We start from the raw sequence: 15152 nt of genomic DNA, 5'->3' as shown, positions 1-15152 counted from the left end.
TTCTCTGACCCTCCCCTGCTCATGCTGTCTCTGTCTCTTTCTCAGAAATAAACAAAAAAAATTTAAAAAATTAAAAAAAAATAAAACAGGGTTCTATTTATAATACCAACTGTAGTGGCTCCCATGAAAATTATGGGAAAGTTTTGGGAATCAGTGACCCTTGCCCTTCCAAATTAGTATTGAATGACCTAGGTATCTCTGACTAAAATTATCTTTTACATAAGATAGAACTCAAAGTCTTTTGGTGTTGAAAATGTCCATGTAAAGCTTTCAAAAAAGAAACCCTAAGCCCCTCTTTTTTTTAAATTTATTTTTGAGACTGAGAGAGAGCAGGGGACAGACAGACACAGAATTTGAAGTATGCTGCAGGTTCTGAGCTGTCAGCACAGAACCTGATATGGGACACAAACCCACGAGACATGAGATCATGACTTGAGCCGAAGTCAGATACTTAATGGACTCAGCCACCCAGGCACCCCCTCCTTTTTTTTTTTTTTTTTTAAATGAAGAGGGTGTGCTCAACCTTAAGATGAAACCATTAAGTTCCTGTCTGAATAGCTGGCAAAGTTAGAAAGGCTATAGCAGAGAAAAAAGCCATATAGGAAGAAAGGAGAGGAGAGGACAGAAGAAGACAGGAAAGGAAAGGAAATGAAATGAAAGGAAAAGGCTTATGAATCCCACAGGGAGAGGCAGTTCAGGAGCAAACTAGAAATTGAGTGGCAAACAAAAATTAGAGCATCTTTCAAGACCAGCAATAAGAGATCCTTTATTTATCACAGGTAAGGAGTGAGCCAGAAAATCAGGGGGCTCATGGAACATAAAGTATTAAAATGAGATAGCAGATATACTGAGTGACTCTCTAACATGAGTAAGCCACTCTATATCTTGTGAGGTAGATAGATGGATCAGAGGTCATAATGGAAAATGGGCAAAAGACTGTTTCTAAGCAACAAACTACAAGTAGTCAAAGCATAATGACTGGAACTAAGTCATCTAGTTACCAGGTCGGACCCTCTGCAAAACTATTTAGTTGGCAAAGACTGTTTTCTATCTCGTGCTGCTTTCCCTCTACTGCTCCACTAACCCAATTCTTGCTCCTCTGAATGCTCAGAGTGCTCAGGCTCATGCTCTAACCCTTTCACAATCTGCTATCAGGAAAAACTCTATGAAAGCATACATCTATGGAAGAGTGAAGGTTAGGAGGAGAGGTTATGGCAAAATTCCATTTTAAGGCCTATTTCTAATTGTACAATAAAAGTATGTTTCCTGTTAACAGAGTTTTAGTCAGCAGATGGGAGATGGGAGAGATGTTTGGGTCAGGAAGCCTTCCTGGCACGACTGGAATTAGAGGTGCCCTCACAATAACACTTTGACCAGAGTTGACTTCTGAAAGAAATCAAAGGGAAAATTACTGTACCTCTAATGAAAACCCAGAACCTGTTATTCTGGATGAACACCGTGTAGATTGCTGGTGTGGCTCCATGAGGCAAAAGAGGCCCTGGGAGCTATAAACTGATGAGTGTCGGGTACTTTAGTAAGCAAGCTGGAGGAATCTTTAATCAATGCTGGCGTCTTGTACACTAGGGTAGGGGTTTCTGTAAAGGGAAATCATATGTGATCTTCCATGGATCTTTTCTTTGGTGCTAAATTCACATTTTTTTTCTTCTTTCTTCCAATTAAAATTTTTTTCAATGTTAGTTTTTGACAGAGAGAGAGAGAGAAGGAGAGAGAGAGGGAATGAACAAGTCAGGGAAGGGCAGACAGAGAAGGAGGGAAACACAGAATTCCAAGCAGGCCCAGGCTCTGAGGTGTCAGCACAAAGCCTGACATGAGGTTTGAACTCACGAACCACGAGATCATGACCTGAACTGAAGTCGGACGCGTAACCTACTGAGCCACCCAGGCACCCCTAAATTCGCTTTTTTTTTTTTTTACAAATAGTTTATTGTCAAGTTGGTTTCCATATAACACTCAGTGCTCATCCCTACAAGTGCCCTCCTCCATGCCCATCACCCCCCCCTCCCCCCCCCCCACCACCATCAACCCTCAGTTTGTTCTCAGCATTCAAGAGTCTCTCATGGTTTGCCTCTCTCCCTCTCCCCCACTATTTCTCCCCCTTCTTCTCCCCAACGATCTTCCATTAAGTTCCTCCTAATCCTCCTATACATGCAAACATATGATATATGTCCTTCTCTGCCTGACTTATTTTGCTCAGCATAACACCCTCAAGGTCCATCCATGTTGCTACACGGCCAGATTTCATTGTTTCTCATTGCCATGTAGTATTCCATGGTATAGATAAACCACATCTTCTTGATCCATTCGTCTGTTGATGGACACTTAGGCTCTTTCCATGTTTTAGCTATTGTGGAGAGTGCTGCTATGAACATTGGGTACAGGTGCTCCTATGCATCAGCAGTCCTATATCTCTTGGGTAAATTCCTAGCAGTGCTATTACTGGGTCATAGGGGAGTTCTGTTATTTTTTTTTTTTTTACAAACAGTTTATTGTCAAATTAGTTTCCACATAACACCCAGTGCTCATCCCCACAAGTGTCCTCCTCCATGCCCATCCCCCTCTCCCCCCCCCACATCCATCAGTCCTCAGTTTTTGTCAGCATTCAAGAGTCTCTCATGGTTTGCCTCTCTCCCTTTCCCCCACCACTTCCGCCCTTCTTCTCTCTCTTGTTCCTCCGTCAAGTTCCTCCTAATCCTCCTATACGTGCAAACATATGATATTTGTCCTTCTCTTCCTGACTTATTTCGCTCAGCATAACACCCTCAAGGTCCATCCATGGTGCTACACATGGCCAGATTTCATTGTTTCTCATTGCCATGTAGTGTTCCATGGTATAGATAAACCACATCTTCTTGATCCATTCATCTGTTGATGGACACTTAGGCTCTTTCCATGTTTTAGCTATTGTGGACAGTGCTGCTATGAACATTGGGGTACATGTGCCCCTATGCATCAGCACTCCTTTATCCCTTGTGTCAATTCCTAGCAGTGCTATTGATGGGTCATAGGGGAGTTCTATTGTTAATTTCCTGAGGAACCTCCACACTGTTTTCCAGAGGGGCTGCACCAGTTTACATTCCCACCAACAGTGCAGGAGGGTGCCCATTTCTCCACATCCTCGCCAGCATCTAGAGTCCTCTGATTTGCTCATTTTAGCCACTCTGGCTGGTGTGAGGTGGTATCTAAGTGTGATTTTGATTTGTATTTCCCTGATGAGGAGGGATGCTGAGTTTCGTTTCATGTGTCTGTTGGCCATCTGGATGTCCTCTTTGGAGAAGTGTCTGTTGACGTTTTCAGCCCATTTCTTCACTGGGTTGTTTGCTTTTCGGGTGTGGAGTTTGGTGAGTTCCCTTACGGATTTTTGATACTAGCCTTTTATCTGATATGTCAGTTGCAACTATCTTTTCCCATTCCGTCTGTTGCCTACTAGTTTTATTGATTGTTTCCTTTGCCGTGCAGAAAACTTTATCTTGATGACATGCCAATAGTTCATGTTTGCTCTTGATTCCCTTGCCTTTGGGGATGTGTCAAGTAAGAAATTGCTGCGATGGAGGCCAAGGAGGTTGTTTCCTGCTTTCTTCTCTAGGGTTTTGATGGTTTCCTGTCTCATGTTCAGGTCCTTTATCCATTTTGAGTTTATTTTTGTGTATGGTGTGAGAAAATGATCTAGTTTCATTCTTCTGTATGTTGCTGTCCAGTTCTCCCAGCACCATCTATTAAAGAGGCTGTCTTTTTTCCATTGGATATTCTTTCCTGCTTTCTCAAAGATTAGTTGGCTGTATACCTTTGGGTCCAGGTCTGAGTTCTCAATTCTATTCCATTGGTCTATGGGTCTGTTTTTGTGCCAATACCGTACTGTCTTGATGATGACAGCTTTGTAGTAGAGGCTAAAGTCTGGGATGGTGATNACCTCCCTTTTTGGTTTTTTTTTTCATTATTACTTTGGCTATTCGGGGTCTTTTGTGGTTCCATACAAATTTTTGGATAGTTTGTTCTAGTTTTGAGAAGTATGCTGGTGCAAATTTGATTGGGATTGCATTGAATGTGTAGATTGCTTTGTGTAGTAATGACAATTTAACTATATTTATTCTTCCAGTCCATGAGCCTGGAATGTTTTTCCATTTCTTTATGTCTTCTTCAATTTCCTTCATAAGTTTTCTATAGTTTTACTCATTCAGATCTCTTATATCCTTGGTTAGGTTTATTCCTTGGAACTTTATGGTTTTTTGTGCAATGGCGAATGGGATCAGTTTCTTGATTTCTCTTTCTGTTGCTTCATTGTTGGTGTATAAAAATACAACCGATTTCTGTACGTTGATTTTGTACCCTGCAACTTGGCTGAATTCTTGGATCAGTTCTAGTAGGCTTCTGGTGGAGTCTGTTGGGTTTTCCAAATAGAATATCATGTCATCTGCGAAAAGTGAAAGTTCGACTTCTTCCTTACCAATTCTGATGCCTTTGATTTCCTTTTGTTGTCTGATGGCTGATGCTAGGACTTCCAGCACTGTGTTAAACAACAGTGGTGAGAGTGGACATCCCTGTTGTGTTCCTGATCTTAGGGGGAAAGCTGTCCGTTTTTCCCCATTGAGGACGATGTTAGCTGAGGGCATCCCATAGATGGCTTTTATGATGCTTAAGTAAGTTCCTTCTATCCTGAGTTTCTCTAGGGTCTTTATTAAGAAGGGATGTTCTATTTTGTCAAATGCTTTTTCTGCATTTATCGACAGGATCATATGGATTTTATCTTTTCTTTTTTGATGTGATGTATCACATTGATTGATTTGTGAATGTTGAACCAGCCCTGTAACCCAGAAATGAATCCCACTAGATCTTGGTGGATAATTCTTTTTATGTGCTGTTGGATTCGATTTGCAAGGATCTTGTTGAGGATTTTTGCATCTGTATTCATCAAGGATATTGGCCTGTAGTTCTCTTTTTTTACTGGATCTCTGTCTGGCTTGGGAATCAGAGTGATGCTGGCTTCATAAAATGAGTTTGCAAGTTTTCCTTAGATTTCTATTTTTTGGAATAGCTTGAGAAGAATGGGTATTAATTCTGTTTTAAATGTCTGGTAGAATTCCCCAGTGAAGCCATCTGGTCCAGGGCTCTTATTTGTTGGGAGATTTTCAATAACTGATTCAATTTCTTCACTCGTTACGGGTCTGTTCAGATTTTCTATCTCTTCCTGTGTGAATTTTGCTAGTGAGTATTTGTTTAGGAATATGTCCATTTCTTCTAGGTTGTCCAGTTTGTTGGTATATAAAATTTCGTAGTATTCCCTGATAATTGCTTGTATTTATGAGGGATTGGTTGTAATCAGTCCATTTTCATTCATGATTTTGTCTATTTGAGTGCTCTCTGGTATCTTGCGTTCCTTGCAACATTTCCCTCAGAGAGTCCCCCTCAGGATTTCTTGTAGGGCTGGTTTAGTGATGACAAAATCTTTCAATTTTTGTTTATTTGGAAAGACTTTATCTCTCCTTCTATTCTGAATGACAGGCTTGCTGGATGGAGGATTCTTGGCTGCATATTGTTTCTGTTCATCACATTGAAGATTTCCTGCCATTTCTTTCTGGCCTGCCAAGTTTCAGTAGATAGGTCTGTCACCACTCTGATAAGTTTCCTTTTGTATGTTAGGGCTCTTTTCTCCCTAGCTGCTTTCAGAATTCTCTCTTTTTCCTTATATTTTGCCAGTTTCACTATAATATGTCGTGTGGAAGATGGATTCAAGTTACATCTGAGGGGAGTTTTCTGTGCCTCTTGAATTTCCGCATCTACTTCCTTCCCCAGGTTGGGGAAGTTCTCTGCTATAATTTGTTCCAGGACTCCTTCAGCACCTTTCCCTCTCTCTTCCTCTTCTGGGATTCCTATGATACGGATATTGTTCCGTTTGCTAAATTTACTTTTAAATGCTTCTAATTAAGTTTGATACCAAGGCTATTTTTAATCATGAATTTCTATGGAATTATACATTTTTTGTCTATCTCAGATCTTTAATTTTTATGGAATTAAACCAGTAGTAGGAACTGGTTTAGAGAAAGAGAGGAAAAATATAAAGGAGAGATAGACATTTTTCTCCCTGAAGAAGGGTGAGTAGTAGACTTCTTCGGTAGTGAGCACTGGGATAGTATTCAGTCTTTCTAGGCAGTAAGATGCCAAGTTGATGGGGTAGAAAGGTATACCTCAGGACGTTTTATGGGCTTCATTGGGGGCATGTGTAAGGTAATCTATTTAGGGAAGGCTAGATATTACAAACTATCCTTGCAGGATCATGGGTGCTGACTTTTCAATTAAGGTCCAGGATAGAGCTCGAGGAAACCCTGTGGACAGAGCACTGAAGAGAAAAACCTAGTTTCCTGCTGTGACAAAAATGGGAAAACAAAATACTGAGTACCCTCAAGAAGGGGATTCAAAGAAAAACAAAATAATTTTCCTTTTACACAGAACCACAGAATATCTTTATTGGTAAAATTACATAAGCAGCTCTGATCTGCACATCTCAAGGACAGAACAGAGCCTGAGCGGAACAAAGAAAGGCAATTAAAACCATCAATGGCAGGCTCCAAAAATAAAGGCCCTTTCAGTCTGACAGTACAGAGGCAGCCAGGGGATATGATTAAAATCATGAAGAGGCTAGAGCTGCTGCATGATGACTTGGCTTGCCAAATCTCTTGAGCTAAGAGGCACCTTTGAAGCATCAAGTTTTTATTTTTTAATATGTCTACTTTGTTTATACAACTGCCAGTGATGATGGCCAGTGCAGACTCCTTTGGGAAGTCCCTGTGTCCACCAAAGGCTGGGAGAAATCTGAGATGAGTGGGGCTAGAAATCAAAAGCACCTTGATCAACTTACTTTAAGTAATGTTGACTTGCTGACTTCTAGTCAGACTCCCTTTCTCTACTGCCAATGTCAGCAGTGAATTTGTACCTGACCAATCTCAACTGGAATGAATATGAATTTATTTCCCGCCCCATTCTGTAGGGCTTTACAGCCCTAATGGTCTACACATTGGCACCAAACTGTCTTCCTACAAGTGGCTGTAATTTAATCCTTAACCACAGTGTCAAAAGAACAGATTTCTGACCTCAATTTTAACACAAAGGATAGAACTGAAGAACTTACAATAAAGAACTTTCTAATATTCATACCAGTGGATTGAAGCAGATCTCCATAATGAGAAAACTGAAATGAACCCTCTCAGGTTAATGAAATCACATACGTATAGGTTTTAGCTAAAGTAGCAGGCAAGGGATAACCCAGGACAGCTTAGAAGTTCTGCTCTTGGGATGACCTCGATCAAAGAGGGCAGCAGGTAAGATCAAACCAAGAGTGTGGCTCAATTCCAAACACTCATTTCTCCTACACAAGGGATGGTAACCTGATCAAATAAGTATAATGCAGTATAGAAAAGTGACATAGGTATATATTGTCTTTCAAACTGTTCCTTGAAAACAAGAATTCTGTAAGTTTGGGGGCCATTTCACCCTACAGAAATGCAATCCAATTGCTATTGGGCCAGTGTTACTGCCATACCTTTCGCAGATGTGGTAATACTTCTCATCCTGAATGCCATCCTGAATGGGCACATTTACACTGTAGTACCGTCCCTTTCCTAGGCCAACATCAGACACATCACCTGTTCCTGTGAAAGAGAGGAGCGCTGTGAACAGTTTTAAGAACATGAGCATTAGACAACTTGAAGGATTCTGTTAGGAATGCAAAAGAGTAAAAGGCCAAGTAGAAGAATAGTCCTAGATTAACGATGATTTCTAAGAGCATGAAATTATGAAAAATAGTATAGGGAAGTAACTGCTGTAAACAACGTTGGGGAAAGAGGAAAACCATAAGACAATGGAAAAACCTTAGTTTCCATTTTGCTAGATCAAGTTGGACAAAAAGATTACTTTACTTGACTTTTCATATGCCTTGGATTGATATAATATTAATATATCATTGCACTTGTCAGGATGTTAGGAGTTACACAGTTATATTGTCCTATGTGATAAGACAGTAAAGTGTAAGTGAGCTGTCTGTTGACAGTCCATAAAAATCATCTGGAAAAACAAGCAGTATTATATCCCTCCTATCATTGTTGCCTGAAATGATCTGTGTTAAAATTTTGGATAAAGTAGCACCAATAAAGTATTAATAGCATGTAACTGTCCAAATATGAAATATAAGAAATGTATAGAAGAACTGCAGTATTTATTCCTCAAATATAATACTGGGCACACAGATTACTTACCTGGGAAAAATCCTGGGGAGAATTTGTGCAGGGACACTGTCATGACTTTGGAGGTGAAACTGAAGGCATCTTCTACACCTATCAGAGGAAAAAACAGCAAAAGAATCACTTTATATATGCAACTCCCATTTTCAACAACTGAAATGCTAGGAAGCAGCTGTGGGAAGTAAGATAGAGGATCGCAATAATAAAGCTAACAAGCTGAGGAATAAAAGGAACAAAACTCTCCCGTCTTTGATATCTTGTTGGTACAGGATGAGGTAGAACTTTGCCCCCCCCCCCACCCGGTGAAGTTTTGGGGTTTTTATATTCATGGCAAGTTATAACTGTACTTCTCCTTTCTAAGCAACGGGATGTCCAGGCTCTCTTAGACAACCTCTTCTAAAAGGTGGGGAGGGCTCAAGGTCAGAATCGAAACATTATCAAAGGAGCTGAATAGAGGAAACTGGCACCATCATGGAAGTTTTATGTTTTGTTTTGTTTTGTTTTGTTTTAGTGGGTCCAGTTAAATTCTCCGGATTTTTTCCAAAGAAGTACAATGTGGTGACCTTTGAAAAACATGACCAGTATAAACATTAAGCATTATGTAGTAAAAACCTAATTATAAAGTACTTCTCTATGATACAGATTTGGTTATAAATGCAGTCACTTCACCCGAAGTCTGAGCAGCTTACAGTACACGTTTCTTGCTAAAACATGGAAGGCTGAGAGTCCTGGCCTTTTCCCTTAATAATGTCTTTATAACAAAGTTTTAAAGCTTGCGGGTGCCTGGATGGCTCAGTTGGTTAAGTGTTCAACTTCGGCTCGGGTCATGATCCTGCTGTTCGTGGGTTCGAGCCCCACGTCGGGCTCTGTGCTGACAGCCAGCTCAGAACCTGGAGCCTGTTTCAGATTCTGTGTCTCCCTCTCTCTGACCCTCCTCTGCTCACGCTATCTCTCTCTCTCTCTCTCTCTCTCTCTCTCTCTCAGAAATAAATAAAACATTGAAAAAAACTTAAAGCTTGAAGAAAGATGGTGGTGGGAGGAACTTTTCTAGAAAGGTGTCTCCTTTCCATTTAAACAGAGGCAGAAAACGAATAGAGGTCTGGGAGATAGAAGATGCACCTCTTACAAGCCACTACTTATTCAGATAAATGCACTGCCGGCTTCCACACCTTTCCTCCCAGAATCACATAGTGTCATACTGTATTCAGATAATTCATCTGTAAAATGGAAGGACTATTAGCAAATTCATGTACTATTCTCTCTTATACTTCAAATAAAGAAACTGGCCTTGCATTTGCTTAATGCTTTCAGTCTTCATTAGAGGCCAAAAGAGACCTTAGAAAAATATTAACTGTATTTGTATATCACAAGTATGTTTGAATTTCCCAAGCCTTATGTTTCACCCTAGGGAGGCAGTTAAAATCAGGTAAAGGCTCCAGGCACAGGCATTAAGTAAACAAAAGAAAACAAAACAAATTAAAATAGCATTTTAACTTAGCAACTGAAGTATAAAACAAGAACAATTCATAAAAATCCTGATTATTTATTGATCCAGAAAGGTAGTAACCAATTTATACTTCCATCAGTGATGTATGAGGGTTCCCGTTTTCTCACACCCTGAGAATAACACTGGGTGTTATTATTCTTTTTAACCTTAGGCAGAAAAAATGATCTTGTTTAATTTGCCTTTCTCTGAGTGTTGGAGTGTTGAGCACCTTTTATGTTTAGTAGCTATTTGTATCTCCTCTCATGGGAAATGCCATTAGGTATTGTTAGCAAATCATACTTTAAAAAAAGGACAGAGACAGATAGGTGGAGGGTATGGGGCTTGGTGTGAAAGAGAACAGTGGTTAGGTAAACAAAAGAAGGTGAAAGAAGGTGAGGACAGGCTAAGAGTGCTTGTGAAGCCACCACAGGATGCTAGTTATGGAATCATGGGAGATTTAAAATAAACCAAATGTGTAAGAGTTTGGAGGTGGGGCAGAGGTCACTGGAAGGGAGGTGCTGAAGAGGGGAAATAAACTGAAATGAAACACACCATAAAAGTTGGCTAAAACAGGAAACTCTAAATGGTGTAGAAATAACATTGCAAATGGAAAGAACGGTTTCAGGTGACAGTCATTTCATTCTTATGTGGTTCAATAGAGTTGATTCTATTCTTGAGCTCTGATACTAATAATTTGAATTTCATAGTCATTCATTCATTCAACAAATATTTTACTGAACCACTGCTATATGCATAGTTCTGTTTGTTCAAGCCATTGTGCAGGACAGAAAGAAGTAAACAACTTGATCTCTGCTCTGGAGGAACTGAAAGTTTCTATGGGAGGAGAAGACACAGACACATTAAAGATTTAACTAACAATACAATATATAATTAAATATCAAATCAGAGATATAAACAATATAGGACTTGAGGAGGGGAGAGAATACTGGGGTTGGAGTGGTCAGGGCAAATCTGCTACTGTTAGAATTTGAGCTCCTGGGTAGAACTTAGAAGAAAAAGTAAAACTAAATTACAAAAAAGTAATGCAAAGTCAGAGAGGTGAGAACACTAAGATGTGTCTGGGGATCACTGAGTGGAGTAACCTAGACAACAAGTAGTAAGAGAGGAGACTGGAGAAAGGAAGTAAGGTCTCTTTCAGGGAGGCCTCAAAATATAGGGTAAAGAGTGTGGACTTTAACTTGAAGAGGACTGTTTTTTAAAGTGTGTCCTGTGGAACAGCCAGTGTGTCGCTAAAATGTAGATTTGGCATTGCATACCAGACCTACTGAATTTGAATATCTGGTGCATGGGGCCCAGGATTCTGCATTTTAAAACAGACTTCCCAGAGGTCATCTTGCTACATGTGCAGGTTTGAGAACCAATGCTGTAGGCCAAGAATTAGCAAACCAAGAGGCTACATAGCAAATATTTTAGGCTTTGCAAAGCCTACATGGTCTCTATTGCACTTTGTTTTCTTTACAACCTTGTAAGAATGTAAAAAAAAAAAATCTTCACCTGCTGGCCATACAAAAACAAGCTATGGGCCAAATGTTACCCTTGTTATAGGCAATAAGGAGCCTCTGATGGTTTTTGATCAAGGCTGTGTTTCACATTGGTTAAGTATTCAGATAGCCAGTGGGCATTGTTCTCAAAGTAGTATGTTGGCTGCTTTACTTCTTTGCCTTTCTCTGTTACCTTTAATTTTCTGTCACCATTCCATGTTAGTATCTATCTAGGTGAGCTCCTTGGGGAAGTTTTTCCCACAAGTTCTTCCTTCTTTTTCTGTTTTGGCAGGAGAGCTGATTCTAGCCTCTGTCATATGATATTCTTTTCCTCACTTATGTCTTGATTATATTAGTTTGTCTCCAAAAATCCATGGAAATAGGGAAGCAGCAGTCACTGATGTGGGGGAAAGGAGGGAATATCCTTAATGAATTTTACCAGATAAGTGATCCTAGGTCAATAGAAGCATGTGTCACACACAGGATTTATTAAAGAAGCAGACTGTGGGTAACTGTCACCAAAGTTCTACATTTTGGATGGAAAGTACATATGAGGTTTTGGGTAACATCCTTTGGTGAAGTGTAATGAGAGGGCATTAATGGGGTGAGGCAAATCAAGATTCTGCTGCTGTTAAAAGTTAGAGGAGATCCCCTGAGTCTGTGTAGCACTAAATATTTTAGCAACACAAAGAAAGTGGCACAGATTCTGATCACTACATGAGCTGGTATCCCTATTGGTGAAAATTTCTTAATGTTAGTCCATCATACACTGATTCAATCTTAAAAGAAGCATCAAGATTGTCAGTTCTGGGGTACCTGGGTGGCTCAGTTGGTTAAGCATCTGACTTCGGTTCAGGTCATGATCTCACAGTTCGTGGGTTCGAGCCCCGCGTTGGGCTCTGTGCTGACAGCTAGCTCAGAGCCTGGAGCCTGCTTCAGATTCTGTGTCTCCCTCTCTCTCTCTGCCCTCCCCTGCTCACGCTCTCTCTCTCTCTCAGAAATAAATAAAAACATTTAAAAGATTTAAAAAAAAAAGATTATCAGTTCTAATGGAAGATTTCACTTAGAACCTATGGAAGTGGCCTGAGGGAGGTTACTGAGCACTGAGAATACACTAGACAAGATTTCCACTTCTTTTATTTTTATTTTTATTTATTTCTAGGAGAGAGAGAGAGAGAGAGAGAGAGAGACAGCGTGAACAGGGGAGGGTCAGAGAGAGAGGGAGACACAGACTCTGAAATAGGCTCCAGGCTCTGAGCTGGCAGTCAGCACAGAGCCCGACGCGGGGCTCGAACCCATGAACCGCGAGATCATGACCTAAGCGAAAGTCGGATGCTTAACCGCCTAAGCCACCCAGGCACCCCGACAAGATTTCCACTTCTTAATGTTCTTTACTAGAGAACTTTGCTTGTAGGAGAGGAAAGGGGAAATTACAGAAACCTGGTATTTTAAAGCATCTTGCTTAGCAAAGAATTACGTCAGTTAGAAGAATCTATTTTACCTACTTCAGGATTCTCAATTAGAAAAATTTCAAAAGTAATAGGCATTTCTCCTTTTACCAGTCACCTAGAAGCAGCTTTACTGATAAAAACCTTCTGTCCTAGCAGCAAATCACCTTTGAATATGAAGGTCTTACCATCTCCATGGTGCAGATCCAAATCCACATAGAGAATACGGTCAAATTTCCGTCGCAATCGTAATATTCCCAGGACAGCATCATTGAGATAACAAAAACCAGATGCTTCATCTCTGTAAGAAAACAAGTTGCTACAGCCAACAGCCAAAAGCAATCCAAGGGAGACTTTACAGCCAAGGATCTAACCCTTGAGATATATTCCCTTACAATTCCCCTTTCTTTTAAGAAAAACAAAACTCTACCTACAAAGAATATACAGTAAATGGCCCAGAATGATCAGGGGATGAAGTGTTTTGGTAAACTAAATATTCAGGTGGATTGGTAACATTTTTCCATTTAGGATCCCAGATTTTCAAATTATAATATTATAACTATATTGGTCTAAACAGAACTTTTCTCTAATGAATCAGGAATGATTTAAAAACCTGTAGCACCATGGGCTCATCATGAACAACACTGATTGTCACTTATAAGACTTTAAGAATGCTAGAATCTAGAAGGGGTCTTAAAGACCATCTTGCTCAGCCAGATGTAGAAGATGATGGAGACTGGAGTCTCTGTACTGATCCTATGACATAACCTAGAATTGCTTGCTTTCTTTATTCCTCCTTCCCTCCCTCCCTCCCTCCCTTCCCTCCTCTCTCTCTTCCTTCCTTTCTTCCTTCTTGTAAGTTTTTGCACTTGTTTCTCTAAAAGCTGAATGTAGAATGTACAAATACATAACCTCTTAGACAGCATGTGGTTGCTTTTCTGTATATGTAATTACTACCATGGAGACTGAAGCAGCCTCCTCTAAAGTTATTTTGTTTCCTTGACTAAAATGGTCTTCATTGACTTCACTGGTGTTCTTTCACATTTTTGTTATTGGTGGTACAGTGTCACTTTAACCTCTTGTCAACATTAACCTACTCTTTTATTAAGAGTAACCTACTGGGACACCTGGGTGGCTCAGTCGGTAGAGCGTCTGACTTCGGCTCAGGTCATGATCTCACGGTTTGTGGGTTCGAGCTCCGCATAGGGCTCTGTGCTGACAGCTCAGAGCCTGGAGCCTGTTTCGGATTCTGTGTCTCCCTCTCTCTCTGCCGTCCCCCCCCCCCACTCATGCTGTGTTTCTCTCTGTCTCAATAATAATAAACATTAAAAAAATTAAAAGAGTAATCTACTTTTATTAGCCTACTCTTTTTATTATGTTGTCATTAAGTCTTGTTGAATAGATGTAACAAAGCATTCTTTATCATCAAAAGTGTATTATAATTTGTTTTTAAGGCCTCATCCTAAATGCTTCAATGTCCTTAGCTCCACAGACACTTTAAATATCCAGCCTATTTCCCCCTAAGTTCTCCCTGATATTTTAATTGAAATGGAATTCTAAGCATGAGCATCATTTAAAAGAGAATTTTTGGTACCATAAGATTGTAAGATTTTTCTAGTACCTACACAATGCAAAAACTTCTTCATGAAACCTCGTCCATAATAACATTTCATATTCTGAACAATACCCTGGCTCATAGGCTGAATCATTGAGACAGGTACATTGGCGAGCAGGAAGGTGGTAAGAAATATCACTAAGCATTGAATTTTGTCATACAGGTGAACTCAGTGATCACCCAGGGGGGAAAAAAAAAAAAGCTTGGCCTTAGGTATGCAACCAGGAAGAAAGCAATAAGAGAAAAAGATTTGCCTACCCATGAATTCTTTGTAGATAAGAGGTAAATATGTGACTTTGAAAGTTCTTGGATGCTATTTTCCAACTATGAAAAGCTTACATTTTATAAGTCTACTGTTTAGCACATCAAAAAAGAGAAACATCAATAACTTATGGATAGGTGAGATGGAACATTAAGTGTTAGACAAAAGGAGTAGTGTACAGCATAGGGAATATAATCAATAATATCATAATAACTTCATAAGGTGACAGATTGTAACTAGACTTATTCTGGGGATCATTTCACAGTGTATAAAAATGTCAAATCACTATCATGTATACTTGAAACCAACAGGATATCGTGTGTCAATTATACTTCAATAAAAAGTGAGTAAGAGGAGGGAGAGGGGGAGGAGGAGAAATACAAATCAATATAGGACATATTTTTCCCCCTCAGAGCCTATAATTAAGTTAGGGAGACAAGTCATAAGCACAGAAACCAAAAAACAAACAAGGCAATCAGAAACAACATGGTATATAAAGAAGAATACCTGCCTCTAAGAACTCCTGGTCCCCTTCCTTTCCTTTGAGATGCTCTTTGTTAATGAACATCCTCCCTATCATAATAGCTTGA

At 39.9% G+C, this 15152-nt stretch overlaps 1 protein-coding gene across 5 annotated transcripts in view; it reads right to left on the bottom strand.

Moving 5' to 3' along the window:
* The window catches only part of HDAC8 (histone deacetylase 8), a 242167-nt gene that overhangs the window by 158854 nt on the left and 68161 nt on the right, over positions 1 to 15152 (bottom strand). For all 5 annotated transcript variants that reach the window (XM_039219874.1, XM_039219873.1, XM_039219871.1 and 2 more), the window contains 3 exons: positions 12874 to 12986; positions 8265 to 8342; positions 7553 to 7661 (listed from right to left, as the gene is read on the bottom strand). In XM_039219874.1, coding sequence (XP_039075805.1) covers positions 7553 to 7661; positions 8265 to 8342; positions 12874 to 12986 — 300 coding nt within the window. The remainder of the gene's footprint in view (positions 1 to 7552; positions 7662 to 8264; positions 8343 to 12873; positions 12987 to 15152) is intronic.

Source organism: Hyaena hyaena, unplaced genomic scaffold (assembly GCF_003009895.1).
Source record: "Hyaena hyaena isolate Hyena2069 unplaced genomic scaffold, ASM300989v1 scaffold_844, whole genome shotgun sequence".
Lineage (NCBI taxonomy): Eukaryota > Metazoa > Chordata > Mammalia > Carnivora > Hyaenidae > Hyaena > Hyaena hyaena.
The sequence above is the reverse complement of the archived record's forward strand: the minus strand, read 5'-3'. Positions and strand labels throughout refer to the sequence as shown.